The 25,601-nt window shown below is 43.2% G+C and overlaps 1 protein-coding gene across 1 annotated transcript in view; it reads right to left on the bottom strand.

Annotated features, from left to right (window-relative positions):
* Positions 1–25,601, bottom strand: part of LOC308308666 (fatty acyl-CoA reductase 1) — a gene marked incomplete at its 3' end in the record, with an annotated part of 51,114 nt that overhangs the window by 8,998 nt on the left and 16,515 nt on the right. Inside the window, exons 2-7 of the mRNA XM_080754109.1 lie at positions 13,297–13,472; positions 6,074–6,253; positions 4,736–4,913; positions 1,296–1,340; positions 990–1,108; positions 281–348 (exon numbers count right to left, since the gene is read on the bottom strand). Of these exons, the coding sequence (XP_080610235.1) occupies positions 281–348; positions 990–1,108; positions 1,296–1,340; positions 4,736–4,913; positions 6,074–6,253; positions 13,297–13,472 (766 nt within the window). The remainder of the gene's footprint in view (positions 1–280; positions 349–989; positions 1,109–1,295; positions 1,341–4,735; positions 4,914–6,073; positions 6,254–13,296; positions 13,473–25,601) is intronic.

Raw genomic sequence — 25,601 nt, 5'->3', positions numbered from 1 at the left:
AGCCACCTCAACCACCGCAGCGCGCGTTTTCATTTTGCGCGAGCGCTTTAAATAATTAATTAATGTTGCCGTACCGTTCCGTCGGGCATATTTTGTTCTACCTTGCCGTACCGTCCAGCAGGTGGTGCCGTTTGCCGTCTACCGCTTGCCTGAGCCCATCTGAACGCAGCATAAGCATTAGTGTAGGATGCCAGCAGGCAAGGATATGGCAGTGGTCCAATAATCCACCATAGTAATGGGCAACTATTATCCTCAAGCAAAACACAACTACTGTACGCACCGATTTCCCCCCAGTGGAAGGGGTTGATGCCGCCAGTTGTGCAGTTGTACACCAGCGCAGTCTTAGGTCTGCAAGACAGAAGGAGGGCAGAACAACAACTGTCAGTATGAGATGAGAATGAATGAGACTACGGTATATACAATTATACAGTAGTAAACTGAATCTGGCCACAATGCCAGTGTCCATCATTCACATTTTGGTCAGAGTAAGTTTAATTTTCCACTCTCTCCTTTAACCACTTGGATAACTACTATATGTATTGTATACTGTACATACTGTAGACATAATTTGTTGTAAGACAAATAGCGGGGAAATAGCCGATCTACAAGCAAATGTGTTGCACCATGGTGTTGTGAGATTGTAAATCTGCTATTTACGCTATTATTGTTTTTAAATGTAGAAATGTTTTGAAAATTGTTGACAGCCTGACATCCCTAAATATGTGTTCCCGGTTCCATGTTCAAATTGGTTAACGACTTAAACCTATTAAACACTTCACTGAGGGGTATATTGGTTGGTCCCCTTCTTTTTCCCTCTACACCAAATCTCGCCCATCATCTACGAGCTCACAATGTGACTCAGTGTGAGCTTGTAGATCTTTCTGTGATGTTTCTGGCCTATCCGTCTTTTATATGATCCTTGTGTGAAGGGTCAGGAAAACAGAAGGATGCATGTGTGTGGTGAGATGGGGAGGCCCTGGAGGCCTAACCTGTGTACTGCAGTGTACCATCCAGCAGCCAGGGTCAAGTTGATGACCATGTCCACAGGGATCAGGTCAGCCACAGCATCATTGTTGGCCCTCATGGTGCGCAAGATGCCCTTGCCAGCCTGACACAGGAAATAAGGTCAGGTCCCCAAAAGGCTGACTGTGTATGCAAAACGCCTTCAAAATACAACATCAGGTATGTATTCATTCATTAATGAGATCCATGGTGGCAATCGCTATAAAAGGCATGACAACAAAGCTAAACACTGCTGGGCTAATCACCGATTAAATAGTAATGCTTTTACTCACAGCGATGAAGACTCCACTGGGCCCGTTGAAGTTGTCGATCCAGCCCTGAAGAACATGCACAGGGCTTAGAATTGAATTGTGATCCTTATGAAACAAAGTCAAAACTACTGTATTGTAGGTGTGCTGTTAAATCTAAAGCGGGTCCCTGGGAAAAGTCGTTAATATAGCGACACAATCATTTTAACCACTTTGACAACTATTTTATACTTTGGCAATGTTTTAAAAATCGTGAACACTTTTGCAAGAAAAAAAAAAGAGAATGCAGTGGTACAGATTTATACAAAAGGATGCTAAAAGGATAACGACGCCCACTGCTATGCCCTATAATCCTCTGCTTAGGCAACACATTTTTTCCAATCCTAACCCATTTAAGATAAATCCCCAGGGGAGAGCTATTGACCGGTGCGGATTTCAATCAATCACTATCTTAGTTCCTTTCATTTTATTGTGAATGTGTGTGTGTGGGATCTGGCAGCCACGACTGGGTTGGGTTGTTTAGTCAATTTAGTCAAAGTAGTAAATAGATTTTCTCTAAATGTTTAACATGTTAGCCAATATCTACAGACACCACAGTCACACCAACAGTGATGATAGGTACCAGTAAGACGCCTAAGGGCGAAAGGCGAGGTCACGCCATGTCTGGACATCTGGCCAGTGATGTATATCGGACCATTTACCCATATATGGAGACCCCTGGTACCCATATATGGAGATCCATGTACAGTATGCTGTGAGACCCCAAACATGCTTACTCAGTTATTCGTTATGTGAAAGTCCTATGACGTCTATGACATCTGACATCATACATACAATCCCTTTTATGCCCATATATGGAGATCCCTGTCTGTAGTACCAGCCACACAGATATGGGCTATGCTGTGAGACCCCAAACATGCTTACTCAGTTATTCGTTATGTGAAAGTCCTATGACGTCTATGACATCTGACATCATACTGTACATACAATCCCTTTTATGCCCATATATGGAGATCCCTGTCTGTAGTACCAGCCACACAGATATGGGCTATCTTGGCCATCGGATTCTGTTAGTGTGGTATGTGGCCGATGTGGCCTCCATATACAGTATGGGCATTCCCATATGAAGTCCTGTTAGATATGGGCTTAATATTGATGACATCAGGGATCTCCATATTCCTGTATGGGCATAAAGAGATTCTGGGGAATACCCATATATGGACCTTTACATATATGGAGATCCAGGTGATGGTAATCAGCTCCACTTAAGCCGGTTTTCCACAGGCCCAACTCCACACCACTCCACACCACACCGCCCACTTGTGTCAGGTTTTCCACTACAAGGAACTGGGTAGAGTGGTGTGAAAGTGGTACTTAACGTGGTACCAAAACGGCTCCACTCTCGAGTGGAGCCGTTTTAGTACCTATATGCCAAGTGAGGCCAAATCAGTGACGTATACACGCTGCTGATACTGATTGGTCAGAGTCTCACGGCTGAGCTGTGTCTTTCAACACAACAACTTGAGACAGATTTTAGTATGCAGTCACGGCTGCAAATCAAATATAAAAGCAAAGCCAGTTTGTTTTATATATCTGTTTATAAAGAGGACGATTAGGCAGAATTGTGTTCCCCAGCGCTGCAGTTGAGATACCACAAAGCACCAAGGACATTAACCAACACAAACAGTGGACATAGGCTATATCGTCGCGAGTCGCAATTATCAACGGCAAATGCGTCGGCAATCCGTTATTTTATATAGATCTCAGTGAGATGTCTCCTGTTTGTATTTGTAACTGCATGTGTTGAATGGGGGAACGAATCTACAGTAGCCTACATGTACTGTACTGTAATGTTGCTGCGCTAGCATAGCCTCTACATTAGCTTACTTCTTTGTGTAGTTTGGCCAATAAAGTTATTATTTGACCATGAACATCCCGACGTTAGTCGTCGCTATAGTTGTAAAGACTTGATGAAGACCTGTGTGAGTGTGTGGCATCTAAAACATTGTCCACCACATCTCCGTGTTGAATGGGGAAAATAATCTACAGTAGCCTACATGTACTGTACTGTAGCTTAGCATGTATGCTAGCGCAACTAGCCTCTACTCTTCTTTGTGTAGTTTGGCCAATAAAGTTATTATTTGACTATGTTCACCCTGACGTTAGTCGTCGCTATAGTTGTAAAGACTCGATGAAGACCTGTGTGAGTGTGCGGCATCTAAAACATTGTCCACCACATCTCTAAAAATAATTAGCGCAAGTTAGCATCTCCGTTGTGTTTACAGACTGAGAAGATCCTATCCAAGTATCCATATGTTGAAAGGGGCGTCGATTTCATTCGGGAGCGGAGGGGAGGAGGGGGAGAGGGGAGGAGGGTGGGGGGTACTGTAGTGGAAAACCTACATAAAAAATGCGGTGTGGTGCGGTGTCGTGCCGTGTCGTGTAGTGTCGGGCTAAAAAGTGGTATGGAAAACCGGCTATATTGAGAGAGAGAGAGAGAGAGAGAGAGAGAGAGAGAGAGAGAGAGAGAGAGAGAGAGAGACACAGATGGGTGGTGGAAGTGGTTTGGTTCCAAATGTGGCATCAGGGATCTCTATATATGGGCATAAAAGGGATTTGGTTCCCCTGGCATCACAGGGATCTCCATTACTCCATATATGGCAATAAAAGGGATTTGGTTCCCCTGACATCACAGTGATGTCAGAGCATGATGTCGGAGTGTGAGAGTCAATCAAGAAAAAAGACAAGCGTTACCCATACAGACAGACAGATACGGCCAAGATGTGACGGTTCTGAGCCAAAGTATAAAATGGGGCTAACGTGGTTACTGGATGTTTGTTAACGACAATCTCGATCTGCAAAGTAAGTAGGAACTAAAGCTGACAAAGAACTGTATTAGCGTCAAATAGTACAATATTTGCCTGTGAGATGCAGTGGAGTAGAAGTATAAACAGGGGTCTTCAACAGGGGGTCCGGGACCTCTAGGGGGTCCTCAGAGTTACTACAGGGGGTCCTCCAAATCTCCCCCCAATACTTTTTATATTAACAACCTGAACCCTAGTGTCCATATTCTGAGAATTGTAGCCAAAAATTGCAGAACTACAAGCTCACAACGCCTCGCGCTGCGAGGCGTTGTGAGCTTGTAGATCGGCTATTTTCGGCAAAGAGGTTTGGTGTAGAGGGGAAAAAGAGCAGACCAAGTACAGAGTGAAAGGTCAAGTTTATTAGGTAGTGACGGCTCAAGTGGTTAAACATCTGAAAACACAAATTGACATGAATCCAAAATACACTGACGATCGTGCTGTCAAACAATTAAACTATATGGAATCTATGAAAAGGTTGTGGGGGTCCCTCCCTGCTTCATCTCTCTGTCAACTAAGGGGTCCTTGGCCTGAAAACATTGAAGACTCCTGGTATAAATGATCTAAAATGGAAATAAAACAACCTCAAAATGAGGGACTCACAGGGAAGGGCTCCTGCCAGCTTGCTCCCACTATGGAAGGCCTGATGATGCCAATGTTGAGCTTGCTCTGCTCCTTCTGCACCACGCTCTCCGCCAGGGCCTTGGTGTAGGTGTAGGTGTTGGGCCGGTCGCCGATGAGCCGCGGGGTGATGTCACGCACAATGCTGTCATCCATCCACCTGGAGGCACAAGAATGAAAGGTGGAAACACGTTTACACACCATGAAGATCTGATGCATTTTGTAACGTAGAACCGCCAAAGCAGAAGAACCAGAAGCTGATCAATATCCAGAGTGAAATCGCATATTGTCGCCGCTTACACTTGTAATCCCAAATTCCCAATATTTCAATACTTTTTATGTGTCTCTCCGTGTCTGGAATGCCCTAATTTGGCCTACAAGATTATTGCAAGTACGAGCACACTGTTTTCAGGTATTTCTGAAACATTTTGAAAGAGAAGGGAAAGTGCTTAAATGTGTCTGTGGGTTTTATAAACAAAAACTTTCCAAGCAACACCGAAAAGTAGAGTGCAGCCAGAAGTCACGTGATCTGAACGAAACTAAGATGGTTTACTTTCCCAAAAAAGTCAAATTTTCTCTGCTTTGTGCTGATTTTGGGGGCTCGTTTTCTCCCCCGACACTAGAAGACCCGCGTGCGTCTTTTAACACCTCCCTAATATACTATGATTTTTCAAAGGTACGTTAAAACACGGGAAGAGCAGACGATGTTTTACATCTGGCAGTCAAAGAGGTTTACAAGACATTATCGTCTTACCGACTCGTCCTAGACTCTTCGCCCTCCTGGCCCCCAAACTGTGGAATAAACTCCCTGTCGCACTTAAAACGACAGACTCACTCCCTAGCTTCCGCCATGGTCTGAAGACTCACCTCTTCAGACTCCACCTTAGCCCATAGCACTTACCGTAGCACTCGCCTCCCCTCAATGACCATACATGAAAGTTAGATAGCATTTCTTAGGTTTTATATAACGTTTTTACTGAATAGGTGCTCGGTCTACCAACGTTCTTTTTGTTAGATTACTATATCTATGCATTTGATGTATTTATGTTGATGTCTGATGTATTACCTTGCTTATTGTAAATCGCTCTGGATTAAGAATGTGTACTGTAAAATAGGATGGGACCAGAGTGTCTGCTAAATTGTAAATTGTCTCTGTCGGGTGGAAACCTCATCATGTCATTATTTGTTATGCTTTTGTGTGTAGTGTGATCAAGTAGGCTGTTAATGTGAACTAAGAACAAAAACACAGATGATATGAACCAGGTCTCTTCCCAACAACAACAACAACAACAACAACAAAGACAACACGCCACCACTCACTCAAGAGACTCGATGAGCTTCTTGGGCTCGACGGGCGGCGGGTAGATGACCTCGTCGATGTGCCTGCGGTTGCAGTTTGCGTAGGCGGTGGAGATGTGGATGAAGGCCTCCAAGTGCTGCATCTGCTGCGCCAGGGTCAGCAGCTGCTGCGTGGCGATCACGTTGAGCTGCAGGGCGTGTCTGCACCCCAGAGAGACAAGACACGGGTCAATTATTAAGACCTGGAAAATACCTAAAAATGTCTTCTAAATCCTAATGGTTTTCTGAAAAACCTTTGTTTCTTTATCTGTGGTGCTCAAATATATATTCAAAGATTTGCTACATTTTTATCTACAAGCTCGCTCTGAGCTTGTATATCTGCTATTTTTGAATAGCTTAAAGCTATACTGTGTAAGTTGCTCAACTAGTGGTCAGTAGCGTCCGCGTCTTTTGGCCGTTTTTCGCCGCGGACCGGGCCTCACACCCCCGCGTCACCCCCGCGTCTGCCTCCATCTCGCCGAGATCTATCTTTGGAGGGGTCCCTGGTTCCTGTGCGTTCAGGCATTCCGGAGAAACGGAGTGTTTCACCCGAGTATAGATAGAGACACACGGGCGCCTACAAATATGGCCGCCCTATTGTGATAGCTAGCGACCCCACTTCAAGATGCGCTGTGATTGGCCGGCAGTGTATAACCCTCGCTGTGATTGGCCGGTAGTGTATGATGACGTCATTTTGCCGGGAAATCCCGCCCCTGTCACTGCTAGAAGAAAATATATAAAGAGAAGGCTTCAGAAGCTGAAAATAACGGAGTGGGTGTTCTAAAACTTTAGCGATTTAAGAGTTAGGACAATTTTAAGATTTGTTTTATAAAAAAAGTTACATGGTATAACTTTAAGTATAAACAATAATGGTTAAAGTGGTTACGTGACACAGATAAGTTCCTAGTCTAGATGGGTCAATTATTAAGACCTGAGGTTGATTCTACACATTTCTCCTAAATCCTAATCCTTTCTATAAGTGGTTCTCAAACCTTTCACGTCAAGGACTCCCAGAATGATATGTGTTTGGCAGCTGACCCCCATCTCAAAATATGTTGTTCCAGGGAGCCCCCAGAAGCAAATATTTGAGTTGCAAAAGTTCGCTTTAAAAATATATATATTCAAAGATTTGCAAAGATTTTACAGCAAGACCGATCTCTTCTTGCATCCCCGACCAGGAGTCGCGTCCCCACGGTGGGACAGAGGTTAGCATTTCACCAGTTTCGCTTTCACCAGCGTCGGCAGGTTAGCATTTCATCAGTGTCCTTCGGTGGGGACGGGAGGTAGCGCGTCCCCGCGGGTGAACGGAGCGTTAGCTGGTTCGATTTTCACCAGCGTTAGTTTTACTCAGGTTAGGGGTAAGGTTAGGTTTAGGTGGTACTGGTTCTGTCTCTCAGTCTACACTGACTTACAGTATCTGAAAAAAATGCCAAAAATAAATCTTAAAAAAGAGCGCACACAGGCCAGGAAGGAAAGAGAGAGGGATGGAGTGAGAGTGAGAGAGAGAAAGAAAGAGCAAACTCCTGCTATTCTGCTGAAAAAGGTGTTTGTCTCATCATTATTTTTACTATTCCCTGCTTAAACTGACTCTTATTCAGCACTAAGTACAACTATCAGCATAAACGTCCATCCATATCACCATTCTAAATGTGGCTGTAATTCATTATAGACCCAACTTTAATATAAGGTCTTACCACTCATACTTGGTTGACCAGGCAGGCTTGGCTCTGTTCTTGGTGCACTGTTTTTCTCCCCCTCAGAACAGGAGTGCTAGCGGTCAAGTGGTTTAAATCAACTTTTTCGTGTCAGGGACCGCCAAATTGGCTGATTATATTATCATAATTTCATGAAATGGCAAAAATCCTTGATTTTGCAGACTAAAATCATTGATTATGCGGGCAAAAATCATTGATTTTGTGATGAAATATGCAGGCTTTTATGTGATTTTATGCTGTGAAATTGTGGAAAGTTGCGGAATATGCGAAAAGTTGCGAAATATGCGAAAAGTTGTGAAATATGTAGTACCGAAATATGCGGGCCGAAATATGCGATTACCGATTATGCAGCCTTTTTGAAAATATGATATTTTTTTTATGACATTTTTCTGAATGGGCGCGTCTGAACGGTACTCTTTTGAAATCGACCCCATTCTATGTCACAGGGGCCAAATTGGCCGCCAAAATGTATTTGGCAGCGGATGAACAGCAGTCTGAACTGTTGTACCAGAGAATAAGCGATGACTCTTGCAACGCTAAACAGAATAGTAAGCACAATCTATTTTGCCTAAGGGGGGTATCATAAGACTGACTCTGGGTCAGCCTGAGAGATGCTGCTGCCCCAGCAGTGCATGTTGGGAATTTCGAATCAGACGTAGCCTGGCGGTGCGAGTATGGCTCTCACGATCATGAAATGATACTTTAACCATGGATTGTAAATTTGTAATACAAACAATTGTGCTTAATCATTCTATTGTGTATTTGGCAGTGAACATTGGGAAACAAATATTGCAGAGGGAAATACAGTAATGACAATTAGCAAAATGTGTGAATACATTTTAACCCCTTCATCAATATTTTATACGTTGACTATTAAAAAATAGCACATACACAAGCTTGTACATCTGACTGCTATTTTTGAAAAAAGTGTTTAATACATGTTGAATTATTTTGCATTTCTTTAACAGAAATATTCTCAGATGGGGGTCCTTTGCATGAAAAGGGTTGAGAACCACTGTCTTAAAGGGACTTCACCATGAATTTCAAATTTTACATTTTCTTCTTGTTTTTTTGGTCTTCCCAAGTTCCCAGTGTCTCTTCCAGCCCCAAAAAACCCATTCATTAACTCTAAGCTTTGCCATTCATTTCAGTGATTTTCTGAATGGGCGTGTCTGAACGGTACTCTTTTGAAATCGCCCCCATTCTATGTCACAGGGGGCTCATTTCCTATTGGGCCCCCTCGAGAAGGGGGCGGTACTTTTTGGGAGGCTATATTCTATTGAGACTATATATATGAGGTGGAACCATGAGGTAAAGTGGTGCTAAAATTGGAACGATACAGATAAGATTACGATTGACTCTACATGGTTCTCATCGTGGTTCTCTAATATGTTTTGTATCGTTCCAATTTTAGCCCAAAGACAGTGCCCTGTTGTCAACAAAGGGCATTTTGGTATTGCATCTGAAACAGGTTGGAATTAGAGACAGACAGAACATGACATTTCAATATCCGAGTCGTTGTTTAGGCTAAAACCTGTATAAAACCGTATTATGGACCAATATTATATATAAAATATATTTTTTTTAAAGTATGGTGTGGACCCTTTAATAAGATAATGCTGGAGAAAATAGTGGATCAATACGAAGCTGGGTGCAGTGAGTGCTGTCTAGCAGCTTCGCCCCACATCGAGCTGTCACTCACAGCAATAGGCATCGCACGGCCTGAAAGAAGCCCCACTGTGATGGTTGTCCCACACAGCCTCAGACAGATGTAATCTAGGCCCCATGCAGGCATGCTTGTGCTGGTGCCTGGTGGCTCAGCCAGTTTAGTTGGTGTGTGGGCCACGTGTCTAGTTAGGCTGTCTCCCCCAACCTTTGCCTAACTTTTTATCATTTTTATTCTAACAATTCTTTGTTTTCCATTTTTTTCTTTTTACCTAATAAAGTTGGTTCCTCCTTTCCCTTATGTAAAGCGATTTTGGGTACTTTGAAAAATGTTATATAAATCTGAGCTATTATTTGTGTGCTCCTTGTGAGCGCAAGGGCCCGGGTTTGAGTTTGACTCCTGTCTTGTCTTGCAAGTCTTTGCACTCTCTGACCTTGCTTTCCTGTCTGTCTGCATTCTCCTATTTGAAATGGAGCATAAAATGTCAGAAATGTAAAAAAAAAAAAAAAAAAAAAAGGCAGAGAGAGTGTCTTTCCCTATCCCAGAAATGGGATGCAAATCTGATTCATAAACTGTGGTGGAAATATTGGCCCTCATATGTGCAACTTAAAGGGGTACTGTCACCTAAGGGGTTGAGGGGCAGATTACACTGTGACATGAGCTTCTCTGAAAACGGTCTGAAACAGTCTGAAGCTCATGTCACAGTGTAATCTGCCCCTCGCCCCCCAACAACAGCTGACCAGTACAGTAAGTAGTCATACAGTCAGGCTATACAGACAATTAATTTGATTGGCTTATAATTGCGCATCCCCACAATGACATCATACAAATATTAACTTGTTTTTTTAAGATGATTTTAAGATGAGTGACAGTAACCCTTTAGGTGACAGGCCCCCTTTAAGAGTCAAAATCCACATTGGACACTGTCTGAGCACTACAAATACAATTCTCCAGAGCTGACCAGCGGGCAGGACAGGAATAGAGCAAACGTGCCAGAGCAGCAGACATAGTGGTGCAGGATGGCAGTCAACTGCAGCAGAGACCATTAAGTACGCCAGCATAACATATGGACAGAGTGCTGTGCCCACCGGCATTCAGTTACAGTGCGGCAGCCTGGGGTAGCAGCAGCAGCAGCAGCGAGGAGGAATGAATGTCCACTGTCCTCATCAGATCAATGGACTCTGACTCACTGGCATCCCAGTGGTATACACGGCAGTTATGGCTAAGAGCTAAATGATATATGAATGTGTGCAGTCAACACACCATTTGTTTCACTTTTACTTCGATCAGGGTTTTACCGTTTAACTCTAAAGCCGCAGAACTTTTACTTTGTCCTAAATGTTCCCTTTTTTAATCACGGGCTGACAACTCAAGCATAATGAACTCTCTCTCTCTCTCTCTAGGTCGTCCTCAGACAAGCCTTCCATCGTCGCTTCCAGTCATCCCGGTTCTCCATACATCCGGCCAGCTCACTGGTGCTTTGCGCTCCTGCGTCTTTCTTGAGTACATTCACATAATAGTGTGGGATGTCCTCGTGACCGGTGCCCATGTGTTGGTTCCCACAGCACCAGTTTGCTGACTGGCAGCTCCTGGTGTCTTTGGCAGTGTCCTGCAAGTCTCATTCTCCTGGCTGCCATTTTATCGCTCACCCTTAATATTCCAGCATACAGATTCTTGTTGGTAACATGTGTACCCTTGCTGATGTTGAGCACTACACGTAACATTCTGGTGTAGCACCCATCTAGAGACTTCTGCAGAGTTGGCTTCAGGGTCCAGCATTCACTGCCATATAGGAGAACAGACTCTACCGACCGTCTTTAATAAAGGAAAAACTAATCTGTTTTTTAACAGGCAGTATCAACATTAGGTCCAATACGACGGAAATGTTACTCTCTTAACACACTTCCATGTAATTCATAGTGCACTGATCATGCACACCCATGCCTAGATAATGCACCACGTGTGTCCACATTGCTCACAGCTTTCAAACAAAAAAATCCGAATGGAAATCCGTTCAGGCATTCATGAGATACAAGCCATTATGTTTTCCTAAAATGTAAACAAAGATGGCTGCCATGTTTGATAGATGGGGTTGCTATGGGGGTTAAACATGCAAATTCGCGATTTCTATCATGCCTACTACATTTTTTGGGGTCCAAAAAAAAATGTGAAAAAAAAACTTTTTTGATTTTTTTTTTTTTTTTTTCAAAATGGCGGAAATTCTCGGGACTATCGGGCCTGGCAGGGAAAGACATTGAAATAATCTCGGGACTATCGGGCCTGGCATGCAATGAGTTAATATCCTCTTCCAACTAGGGCTGTCACGAGTATGACATTTTACATGGCGATTAATTGCCACTCAAATAATTGCGATTAACGATTTAATTGTGTTTTTGTCGTTGAAAATTACATTTCCGTTTGGCTTTCAGGCTTTGAAGTTGCACATGGCAATTATGACACATAACCTAAATACACAAAGAAATTACTGACAGATTTGACAATTTACTACTTAAAAAAATAACATTGATAGTAGAAATAGACGATCTACAAGCTCGCAACGCGTCGCGTTGTGAGCTTGTAGATCGTCTATTTCCACTATTTCTGAAAATGTATGACATTTTTTCAACATTCACGATTATGACGATTATGACAAAATAATTGCAATTATGTCAAATAATTGCGATTAGACGATTATGCAATAATTGTGACAGCCCTACTTCCAACTGTGAATACTCTGGCTTCCTGTCCGCTCTCTAAACCATGAATGCACTCCAGCCAACCCCGAGCATCCTCATAAGGGTCACTTCCTGCGACCTAACAATGTCAATGAAACAATAACTATGCGTATCATTGTACTTGCTAATGTTACGTGCAACTTTCTTTGAACCTAAGAATTAGTGTGTAGATTGATTAACATGCTACAACAACGGTTAACAGGGGGATAGGGACAAGCAATGGGAGTGGCAGAAGTTATAGAAGAAAAACACAGAGAGAGAGAGAGAGAGAGAGAGAGAAAGACTGACAGACAGACACAGAGAGAGAGAGACAGGGAGACACTTGGAAGTATAGGAGTTGAGGCATTACATTTAGTTTGTAGATACATATTGTGAAAATAGCCGATCTACAAGCTCACACAAGCTAAAAGCTCACAATGTAGATCAGCCATTTACAAAAGGTTTTCCTCTTTCTTACATTATTTGACAATCTGGCCAATGTTTGTGTTTATAGAATAGTTAGTTAATTACTTATGAGTAATGCAGTAATGGTCTTTTTAAATTTAATGTATTAAGGAATTGTTAAAAGTCCTTTAATTGTCACTTTACTGTCATCTGCATCTGGGGACCCCTCAAAGTAATGTGGGGACCCCCCTCTGCACTCCCACAGGTTGAGAACCACTGCATAAGCCCATTAAGACCTGGAATTATTTTATACTTTAGCTATTGAAAATAGCAGATATATATGCTCACAGCGTGGCATCTATCTAGCTGCTATTTCTGAAAAGTCTTGAAAATGTTTGCAAATCTTTGAATATATATTTTTCAAAGCACATTTTTGCAACTCAAATCTCTGCTTCTGGGGGTCCCTGGAACAACATATTTTGAGATGGGGGTCCGTGGCCAAATACATGTAAATTTGGGGGGTCCTTGACATGAAAAGGTTTGAGAACCCTGATTTACTGTAGAAGAAAGATTTTAGAAGACATTCAGATCTACAAGCTCGCAGCGCGGCACAGAGCTTGTAGATCTGCTATTTTTCAATAGTCAAAGCATAAACGAATGGTTAAAGTGGTTCAAATCTAAAGTGACACAGGCGCGCGTTCTCACTTGAGTGGCTCATCGAAGCGGATGGTGGCAGCGCAGTGGAAGACGATGTTGATGCAGGCGGTGAGAGTCTCCACGTCCCCGGGGCTGATGGCCAGCCCGGGCTGCATCAGCTCACTGCTGATGGGGACGATCTTCTGGTCGAAGTCTGGCTGGTCCTCCCGCACGCGGTCAAACAGCTGTCCAACACACACACACACAGACACCAGGCACGTGCAGAGAATGTTAGAGAGGCAGGGGCTGAAATTTCTAAAAGGGCCTTTGGTGGAAATATCGAAAATAGCAGACCTCCAAGCTCGGAGGTCGGCTATTTTCTGTGCTTGATACCACACTGAACTAAGCATAATCAAGTCAATACTGGAGATGTGGCGTAACAGCATGGGTTTCTACACAGAGAGGGCAATTCTTTCAACATAAGATGCTGCATTCAAATTCAGGAGAGTTTCTACAAGGAGGTTCTCTTGAATGCTGCCTTCAGGTATGGCATGGAAAGAGGGCATTTGCATTTCTTTAATCATAGTAAAAACTGCATTCATGCAATGGAGAGGGCACTTTTTACAGATGGATAAAAGGGCAGGGGCTAAAGTCCCCTTTGATTGCGACCGTCAGGGAGCAGTTTACTATGAAAACCTCCACCGGCCGGCCGTCCGTCCGTCCGTCCGTCCGTCCGTCCGTCCGTCCGTCCGTCCGTCACACCTTTGTGACCATCAACAAACGTCACACCTTTGTTGATGTTTAAATCGAAGAGTCTTGGTCAAATACTTCTGTTGGTTTCTGCACTGATCATTTATACAATTCAGCTGTGTTTGCTCGTGTCATCATGATGAGGTCATAAATCAGCCATGCCCAAATATAGATTTTACGGGTTTACATGCTTACTCAGTTATTCGTTATATGACGTCCTATGACGTCTATGATATCTGACATCATCATACATACATTCCCTTTTATGCCCATAAATGGAGATCCCCTCTGTAGAACCAGCCACTGACATCACTGTAATGTCAGGGGAACCAAATCCCTTTTATGCCCATATATGGAGATCCCTGTGATGCCAGGGGAACCAAATCCCTTTTATGCCCATATATGGAGATATGGAGATCCCCGTGTTGCCAGGGTAACCAAATCCATTTTATGCCCATATATGGAGATCCCTGTGATGCCAGGGGAACCAAATCCCTTTTACGCCCATATATGGAGATCCCTTATGTCATCAATATTAAGCCCATATCTGTGAATATCTTTGGGTACCAGATGTCTCCATATATGGTTAAATGGTCCGATATACATCACTGGCCAGAAGACCAAGAAATGGTGCAACCTCGCCCTTTGCTTTTCTCCCTATAGGCATCTTACTGGTAGGTAGTTTAATGAGGAATGCAGTATGGTGGTAGGTAGGTAGTTATGGCCTTTGATGTAAGATTTTCACTTTCTAGGATAACTATATTTGCTATTCCCAGATGATGCCCTTTTAGGGTACCCCTCATGCCCATATATGGAGATCCCCAGGCTTTACTAATTAACATAAGTTTTATGCCCATATATGGAGATCATTGTCCCAATGTCATCAGATATATGGGCATAAATGGACACAGGCAAACTAGATGGGCTGTATGGATATCCAGATGTGTGATGTAAGTGTTTTATTCCAAATGTGGCACCCCACAGACATATTTCCAGAAACAAAATCCCTTTCATGCCCATATATGGAGATTTCTGATGTCATCAATCCCAGGCCCTGTAAAAAACATGGTTGCTATGGTATGAGCAACTTATGTCTCCATATATGGAGATTCAACTTCAATGAGTAACCATGGCAAACTGTCAACTGCCCGTATGTCTTGATAATTGGTAAAACAAACTTTTGGCCTATTTGTGGAGATAAGCGACCAACGGTCGCTTATCTCCCGATTAGGGAGTCTTACTGGTGTCTATGTGTGCATGTGCCTGACACACAGTTTAGTTTACAGTTTAGGCATTTAGCAGACGCTTTTAATCCAAAGCGACTTACAATAAGCAAATAACATCACAATAATGAACAAGATAATATGTCAGAACATCATCAACAATATAACAAATGCAAATGGTTATCTATCTAGAAAAAACACAGTAAAATCAAAGTTCTAAAAACCTAAAGACAAAAAACTAATGCTAACTAGCTTCATGTATGGTCACTGATTTTTCTGTAGTGCTAAGGGTTTAGGTGGAGTCTGAAAAGGTGAGTCTTCAGTCCACGGCGAAAGCTAGCGAGTGAGTCCGTTGTTCTAAGTGCGGCAGGGAGTTTATTCCACATCTTGGGGGCCAGGAGGGCAAACTGTCTCGGACGAGTGGATTTTTGCCCTGGAGTTTTTAGCGAGGGTTCTGTCAGCATCCCTGTGGTGGCTGATCTAAGTGAGCGGGTGGGGGTGACACACATAATAGGGTGAATTTATATAGCACCTTTCATGGACCCAAGGACTCTTTACATCATTGGTTCCCAAACATTGGGTCACTCGGGAGTCGGGACCCATTTGTGGGTTGCCGACACATTTTTATGGGTCCCTTTGTTTTAGTTTTTTCCTACAATTTGTTTTTAATTTATTATTATTATTTTTTCAGAAGTAGTGAACAGTTTGGCTCCCGGGCAAATGTGTAATTTCTCTTTTGGGTCACGTGCTAAAAGGTTTGGGAAGCACTGCTTTACATCAATACAACGAACAACCAACAAACAAACAACCCTAACAACAAAACAACTATTTGCTGGTAGCCTGAGAGAATCGGTGTCTTTTCAACGCAGCCTAAAAAGAGTCCAGTGTTGGAGCATGGCGAATCTCCGTTGGGAGAGAGTTCCACAGGGTGGGGGCTGCCACACGGAAGGCTCTGTCCCCCAAGGTTCGCTTGCACACAAGCACGCAGGCCCACACGCACAGGAGTTTGCATCAGCTGCAGCACGAGATGTACAGACCGTGTACAGACAGTAGGCCCACATAACTGCCACTTGTTAATTGTCCACATGATGGTTTGTCTGTAGGTGTCACTGTTGTGCAGCAGACAGTAGTCAGTACCCTGAAACAGCATCTCAAGAATAAACCAAAAGGGAAAGAGGTAGGCTTGGTAGTAATTACAAGAGAGTGTGGGATTGTTAATGTAGGACTTTGTTAATATCCTGGGGTCCCCCAAGGGTTCCTAGTGGGGGTTCCAAGGGGTGTACACCCCAGCAAAATGAGGAACAGTTTAAACCTTTAAGGCCAGACCGCATCAATGCAACTAGTCAAAACTTACAGTAGTTCAATGGAAAAAAAGTTCAGGAAAGTTAAAGAGGTTTAAAACAATGTATTCATGTCTTCATTGTAGATCGACTCTTAATGTATGTCCATGGCTGTTTGATAAATAATTTATATGAATTCATAATATGCATTGTTAGGCATTGAAATACAGCAAATGTACTGTAATAAGCACTTAAATATGCCTAATAAAAGGTCCATAAAATCCTGGAAAATAATACAATTATCAGTAGAGCACTTCGGTTTAGCTTGGAGCTGCTGGGGTCAATGTTAAGTATTTTCCCTAAAGTTTCACCTAAAAATAAACAGATCAAGCATCGGTTTTGTAGATATGCCAATAATAACTGGGACGAGGAAGCCTAGCTCTGTAGTCAATATTCCTCTGGGAGTAACAAAGTGGTGGTGCTGTAGTTCATGAGGTGTGTGTGCGTGCGTCCATGCGTGCGTGCGTGTGTGTGTCGGGCCCTGACTCACACTAGGGAGTGTTTTCTATTGGACACCCCACCTAGGAAACAAATGACACATTCCTGTGGCTCAACCCAGAAAGCAAACCACTACACTACATTAAAAGGAAAACCCTGGCTGACTCACGTGTGCAAACATACCAAAACTAAATTACTGTGTTCAGTTGGAATGCCAGGAGAAAGCCTATACTGTCTGAAAGACACATTATTAAGTTAATAAACCAGTGTAGCCATAGAGTGGGTTTTCAGCATCAACCAAAGACAATTAATCCACCCCATTTGTCAATGACCCAAAGATTGCATAAGTGAGTCCGATTGTCTGATTGACGATGGCATGTGGGTGTCTCCCACTGCCCTTCACGGTGCTACTTTTATACGCCGTCTCACCAGGTGCGTCACAAGGGGGGGGAAGTGGGACTGAGTTACTAGGGCCCAAGGTGGAGGGGCCTTAATTATTTTATACTTTAGCTATTGAGAAAAAGCAGATCTACAAGCTCACAGCGCAGCTTGGAGATCTGCTATTTTTGAAAAGTCTTGAGAATGTGTGCAAATCTTTGAACATATATATTTTTTAAGCGAACTCAGATTTTGTTTCTGTGGGAGTCCGTGGCCAAATACATTTTGGGAGACCTTCACGTGAAAAGGTTTGAGCACCACTGACATAGAAACACAGGTTTTTCAAAAAACCTTAGAAGGATTTGGAATATTCCAAGACTTTTTCATTTTCATTTTCAAGATTTTTCAAAAATAGCAGATCTACAAGCTCGCAGCGTGGCGCTGTGAGCTTGTATGTCTGCTATTTTTCAATAGTTAAAGCACAAAATCATGCGTAATAATGCGTCCCCAGTCTGAAGAACATTCATGGGGGGCCCGCAGTGAATCCTAGCACCCAGGGCCCAGAATCTGGTGCGACACCCCTGTGTCTCACACACAGCAAAGACAAAGGCCAGCTTGTACTTTCATTCCACCTGTTACCCTACTGTTGGCCATGTGTGCACGGCTGCAGACGGCATTCCAGGGTGGGTGGAGGATTAAGTGAACTCTTCAGTGACACCTTATTCATCGTCGTTGTCGGATGGAAACCTTGTATGTCCATAACAGATCGTTTTGTATTTATCATCGAAAAAATGTTACTAAACTAATGAAAACAGCCGATCTACAAGCACACAACGCCTCGCGAGGCGTTGTGTGCTTGTAGATCGGCTGTTTTCACTAGTCTTGTGCGACGGTCTTGTATGGAAGCAGGGCTTTGCTTTACCAAAAAAACATACACATTTGAAACTTGGAGATACGAGGTTTCTGCCCGGCAGTGACGTCATGCTACATTGCACAGCGGCGACGCATGCCCGGAGGAATCCCATCTAAAAGCTCACATCCACAAACGCGTTGTGAGATTGTAGATCGGTTATCCTTGTCTAGACAAATCAGATTTTACGTGAACTCCCGATGTGAAATAGCATGAGTCGACGGGACTCTGTATTGTTCTCTTGTTGCTGGTCGAGCGGCTGTGAGACACTGACTGAAGGCAACGGAGAAGGTCAATCGTTGGTCATGCAGTTATGTTCTGCACGGCTCTGTTGCGTTTGCGTGGGATCCTGCTCACATTACAGTCTGGCAGCTGCACACAGACATTTTACGGATTGCTGGTAAATCATAAGAAAAACAAAAAAACAAAGCTTGGTATCTGTGTGTGTGTGTGTGTGTGTGTGTGTGTGTGTGTGTGTGTGTGTGTGTGTGTGTGTGTTCTATGAAATTGGCTCAGTGGCTGCAGGTGTCTGTATCCGATGTGTGTGCTGTTAGGGTTAGGGTTAGGGTTACAGCAGTGTTTCTCAACCACTGTGCCTTTGGTGTGCCCCTGAGAAGGGTCAAGTGTGCCCCTTGAAACTGCTTGAAAGACAGTATTGTATTTATCATTTAAAAAAATGATTTAAACTAGTGAAAACAGCCGATCTACAAGCACACAAGGTTGTGTGCTTGTAGATCTGCTGTTTTCGCCACTGTTGTGCGACAGCCTTGTATGATGAAGCAGGGCTATACTTTGCGAAGAAACGTACACATTTGAAACTTGGAGATACAAGTTTTCTTCCCGACAGTGACGATATTTACACCCCCGTAGTATGTTGGTGTGCCCATGCAGAAAAATGGTTGAGAAACACTGGTTTAAAGTACGTGTTTTGCGAATTACGCGTCGGTGTGTAAGCTGTCCCGGGTGGCAAAAATGCTCTCGCTGAGGGGGGACAGATGTCGAATAACAGCTTCCAACAACTGTTTAATGTCCCTGTTTACAGTGGTGTAAAAAGTACTTACATTCTTTAGTTAAAGGTATATTCAATGATTTTATTAATAGTATTTTTATGTTATTTATTCATTCAAATAAAAATATAATTGGTACATTTTCTAAGCATTCTCCTCACTAGAATGTGTACTGACCATATAAGGACTTCCACCATGGCCCTTATACTCGACCAATCAGGGTAGAGTATGGCCGTAGTTATGAACGTATGCTAAATGCCAAGATTGTAAACTACTGAACTCATAAAATGCCACAGTCTCGTAGTAAATCAGTATCATACATATCCTGGAGCTGGAGACGTAGGCCTACCGATATTCAGTGATTGGGTCTAATGATCAAAACGAGAACATTATAATGGTGTAGAAAATCTATAAAAAACTAAACATGCTGTGACAAGATGATCCCCGGCCACTTTCATTACCACTGAATACACCTTTAAGTAAAAGTATCAATACTGCAATGTAGATGTACTCTGTTACAAGTAGAAGTCTGGTATTCAACATTTACTTGAGTAAAAGTACAAAAGTATTGGTATCAAAATGTACTTAAAAGTACCAAAAGTTAAAGTACTCATTGTGCATGAATGTCCCATTTCAAGTTATCAAAATGTTTAAAAAATCATTTGAAAATAGCCAAAATGTATATACGGCTGAAGTGGTTAATGTATGTTTTGTTTTGTAATAAGAATCCACAAAGTAACTAGTAACTAAAGTTTTGAAATAAATGCAGTGGAATAAAAGTACAATATTTGGATCCGAGATGTGGTGGAGTAGAAGTAAAAGTATTGGAAATTGGAATTACTTGAGTAAAGTACAAATACCGGTAACTCAAAAGTGTACTTAAGTACAGTACTTAAGTAAATGTACTTAGTTACTTTACACCACTGCCTGTTTATTCATCTCTCTGCGTCTCTCCCTCATTTTCTATTTCCATCTCTCTCTCCTGCTCGCCAGTGTTGTCCAAGATTAATAACAAATGAGGCCTCTTGCAAATGACGCACGGCCATGACCCAAAACTCCACAAATGGCAGTGGGGGAGAAGGGGGGGGGGGTCACATGTTGTTGTTATACAACTGGCCAAAAGCTACCGCATCATCGCCAACCCCCCCACGTAGCTCCCCAGCAAAGTATTGAGGGGACTTTTTTGCACGCAGGCTGTAATTCAGTACACACAGCGATGCAGAAAGGGTTATGTAATGCAACGACTGTCTGGACAGAGGTACAGTATAGGCCAGGGGCCAATTCTGATATCTTCACAAATTGGTACCACCCAAGGTGACCGTACGTTTTTTACATTTTTGACTTTGTACATGTCTCTAGTTTACATTTTTGTATGATAACCCTTTCTGAGACCCAGCTTAATTGATGTTATCAGCCGCAAGAGTCGGTGGCCCATTAAATTTACATTACAGGGGACAAAAAGCAAAAATGTATCTGCTTTAAGTTGCATATGAGGGGTCAAACTAGGGGGTTTTCATGATTCAGAATCCATTGCAAGCATTCGTTTTGCACGAAAAACATTCCTTGGGCTAAAATAGCCCCCACAAAAGTGTGAAAAGTGATGACTCATCACTTTTCATCAATAAACCATAGTCTTGCGGGTCCGTTTGTAGCACAATTAATGTTTTTCGTGCAAAACACATGCTTGCAATGGATTCAGAATCATGAAAACTCCCTTGTTTGACCCCTCATATGCAACTTAAAGCAGATTATTTTTTGCTTTTTTTTCCCTGTAATGTAAAGTTAATGGGACACCGACTCTAGCGGCTGATAACATCAATTAAGCTGGGTCTCAGAAAGGGTTATCATACCAAAATGTAAACTAGAGACATGTACGGAGTCAAAAATGTAAAAAACGTACAGTCACCTTGGGTGGTACCAATTTGTGAAGATATCAGAATTGGCCCCTGGCCTACAGTGGGCAGCACCGCAAGCACACACGCACACGCACACACACACACACACACACACACACACACACACACACACACACACACACGTGTGAGTGTATAGTGTTGCCTTCATCATGAGGATTTGCTCATGAATATATAATACCCAGTTAACCATTCCTTTCAGTGCAGTATAGCCTTCTCCTCTTGCAGTCCACAGAACCGAGCTCTGACGGCACCCAATGACCTCAGTGTCTGACTTCTTTTGAGGGCCCACGCTGAATTTCGGCAGCAGGCCACAGTGACTGTCCACTGCCCCACAAAACTTTGCTTTGGTACAGGCTATGGGGGAAGCTATGTCGGGGGGCCAGGGCCAATTGGGGGGGTGGGGGGGGGGGGGGGGGGGGGGAGACTTCACGTAGGATGGGACCCAAACGCCAGCTGGGTGCTTGTTTCTAGTTACATTAAAGGGATATTTCACTTTCAAAAAACTTTTGGTTATTTTATTGTCTAACCAGGCTTTTATGAACACCCTGAACAGAATTTAATTTGCTTCATTCAATATTTAGATATTTGATGTACAGTAAATGCTATCAGCTCTCCTCCTCCAGGATAACTTTTTTCATTTATTTTTAAAAACACGGCCAGCTCACGTGTTAGGAGGGCAGTATGAGTCACCAGAATAAATAATGGGTGTTTTTAATGAATCTATCATGGTTAAAATTGAGTTTGAAGTTACAATGGGTGTGTATGGGGAGCGGCCCAGGAGGCCATCAAATATCTAAATATTGAATGAAGCAAATTAAAAACTGTTCAGGGTGTTTATAAAAACCTGATTAGACGATAAAATGACCAAATGTTTTGTTTTTTGTTTTTTAATTGAAATATCCCTTTAATTTGTTGCACCTGTGAAACATGGCAGAGATTGAGAGAAAACAGAGAGGTTGTCCTTTAGTAAGGCTGTGGAAGTATTCACGTTCATTTGGAGAAGAACATCAATGCAAATTAGCCTTAGTGACGCCCAGCGCAGCTCCACAACACCGGTTGCCACTCCAGCAGGCTGCAGTCTTAATTTTATGTTTACCAAATGTAATCGTATTGAGCTGTAAAGGGATATTGCGTATGTCATTCCTTTAATCGTCGGTAACATAAAATGTACAAACAAGTTACTTTTCAAGTAATGTTACCCAACACTGTCTATAACCATACTGTGCAGTAGAGCCTTCAACCACCTGATGCTGGTAACATGAGTCTTCTTTTTAAAGAACTAGATCCTTATCCATCCCCTCACCCATCCTTAAGGGATGCTTAACCGTCCTATCTTGGGCCGCTCACGTCTCTCAGATAAATTGGATAAATAACCGTATGCAGCCTTATATGCCTTGATATTATGATGTCACCCTTTGCCCCTCTCTGTTTGGCTACGGTTATACACGGCACGTGGCCTGTGATTGGCTACGGGGCGTAAACACAGACAGACAGGACTTCTGGAATTGATTGATTGATAGAAAGATATATATAAAAAAGGAGAAAAAAGTTTCTATCACACAAAGATTTGGAGGACCCCCTGTAGTAAATCTGAGGACCCCCTAGGGGTCCCAGACCCCCGTTGAAGACCCCTGGTGTACAGGCCCGTCGTACAGATTTTTGGGAAGGGGTCAAGATCAAAGACCTGGGCCCCCCCCTCCACGTGGCCCCCCGCGGATTTTCGCCCGCGCACGTGGGCTGAAAAAGACGGGTTTTTCACGGTAAATTATTCATTTTTAAAGTATGTATTTTGCTATAAACAAAACAAACTTATGAATAAATACTATAAAAGTGCAAGTAATGAACAAAATCGTTTTTGAAAAATGGCATTGACATTGATATTTCAAAGACAAGATGATCCTTAACTCATACCTCGCGATCCCCGTAGAGCCCGTAGATTTCCCGCTGTACCGCGCTGCCATGCCCGTAGATCCCGCATAGTTTAATTAGCTTTAATCATTATGAAAGGATTAAAAGTATTAGCGCAGATTTTCGCTGATTCTGGCTCTTTAGGCCCGCCCCCCTAACTGTATCCGGTCATTTCCGGTCTGGACCGGATCCAGCTTTCCGTATCCAGTCTGAGCCTGGGCCATAGTCCCGCCTCCATTGGTTTACTGTGTAACAGAAGTGGAAGCTACTGGGCGATGGAACGCTCGTTTTTCAATCTGATTTTTGCGTTTGGAAACTTTGATCCAGTCTCTACACGCCTGGATTATGATCCCCGCACATATCGTGCGTTTTGTGCGCGAACGTGTCCACGTGTTACCATAGCGCACAGTTGGCTTTTTTCAATGCTTTTTCATGTAAACACTGGCTGATAAGCAGAGATACAGCGTGGCAACGGATATGTCTTTTTCAATGGGGTTTTTTGTATTCGAAAGCTTGTCACCGAGTCTACACGTCTACTAGATGAGTCGCGCACAGATTGTGCACGATGCGTGCGCGTGCCCACGTTAAAAGGTAAGGACAATTTGGCAGCTGCTTACTACAGCTATGTTTAAAATGGCAGAGAAAAAGTTAATGGTCAAAACAATGTCAGAAATGAATTATATATGTCAGAATTAGTTGATTTAGACCTATTGCATCTGTTTTTACTCCTAACAATGGCCAAGTTATGGCCACTGTCTTCTGAATAGCAAAATGACCTTGAACATGACCTTTCCGAGGTCCAAATTACCCACAATGGTCAAAACAATGCCAGAAATGAATTCCCCACACCCCAATTAGTCCAAATAGAGGTATTACATGTGCATATAAACCCAGAAACAGAAAAGTCGGATTTTCATCATAGCCGATGGCAGCCATATTTGATTTGGCCATTGCGCCATTCGTGGCACTATGGCGAACGAGCACCTCGGTGATTTTTCATGTCTAGGGACCCACTGACTCAGTTCAGGTGAGAAACTCCCCTAACACCAAATTGCGAGCAGGACTTTAAGCCAGGTACTGGAGTAATCACCGTGACAATGATGCCTCTGTGTCTCTGAAACCAGGGGGCACACTGATTGGTCTAGAATAGATCGACCAATCAGTGAACGGGGTGATGGGGATATGTCTGAAGGTAAAAACGGAGGAGGGATGTCTAGGTTCGCGGAGATAGCCCTTCACCGTGGCGAATGACGTAATGTTGTAGTTTTCTGACTTTAAAAGACTACACCGCGGTGATGGCTTATCACCCCAGACTGTACTATGATAGGGCCTTAAGTCCTACTCTGCCTGCTCAACACTCCCAGCTCCCTGCTTACTGGCGCCGCCCCAGCCCGTAGGAGTAAGTGCAACCACAAATATCACCCTCTCTGCCCGGCTTCCCTCCCCCCGAACATGGGCCAATTGTGTTTGTGCCGACGCTCAACAAAGCTGTATGCACAGCTGTGGCACCCGAAAAAATGACTTTTAAATGGTGTTGAATGGAAAAGGAATGGAAGTGCATCGGGGTCAGAGGAGTGATTGAGGCCACTGCTGACTTGTGGGCATCAGAGCACTCTTTGTTACAGACGCAAGGAAAGAAAGGCATTGTGGGACACTGGTATTCTTTTGTTGAGAGGCTCATCGGGCGATCACTGGTCTTAATTGTGCCAGCCTACCACTGCTCTTGTTTACCGCACAACCTCCCTCCACGAGTCGCTGGCATAAATGAGCTAACTGTCTTGACAATACCCTTCCCACCGACCGCATTTCTCACGGTAGCAGGGAAAGAAAAAACAATCTCACCCCAACTGTTCCCAACGTGGTCTGACATCTAAGCCAAAGCAGTGCTCTATAAGTGGTACCTTGCTTGAAAATGTATGCAATCTTTAAATATTTTGACCCGATTCGATAAATGTCTTCTAAATCCTTGAAAAACACGTTTCTATGTCAGTGGTTCTCAAACTTTTTCATGTCAAGGACCCCTAGAACCATATGTATTTGGCCGCCGACCCCCATCTCAAAATATTATGTATCAGGCCCCCAGAAGCAAATATTTGAGTTACAAATGTTCGGTTTAAAAAATATATATTCAAAGATTTGCAAAAAAACAAAAAAACGCAGATCCACAAGCTCGCAGAACATGTATATCTGCTATTTTTTTAATAGCTAAAGCATAAAATAATGGTTAAATTGGTTAAAATCTAGAGTGACACAATTCCAGGTCTTAATATGCAAGTGCACAGTAGCACAGATCTGAGGGGCCTACCACTGAACACCAGCTCCATTCAAGTGCAATCTGGGCCATGTATAAAATGTCACGTCAGCTGAATGGCTCTTCCCCCCCTCTGCAGTGGAGCCGGGCGAGTACGTGCGGTTGCCAGTTGTCCCGTCACCGCGCACAAGAGAGACCACCATTGTTAAGGACCCTGGGGACAATAAATCTCGGGTCCAGAGCGCTGGAAGCA

The sequence above is a fragment of the Nannobrachium achirus genome (assembly GCF_963921795.1).
Source record: "Nannobrachium achirus genome assembly, chromosome: 23".
NCBI lineage: Eukaryota > Metazoa > Chordata > Actinopteri > Myctophiformes > Myctophidae > Nannobrachium > Nannobrachium achirus.
Note: the sequence above shows the minus strand (reverse complement) of the source record. Positions and strands in the feature narration are given on the sequence as shown.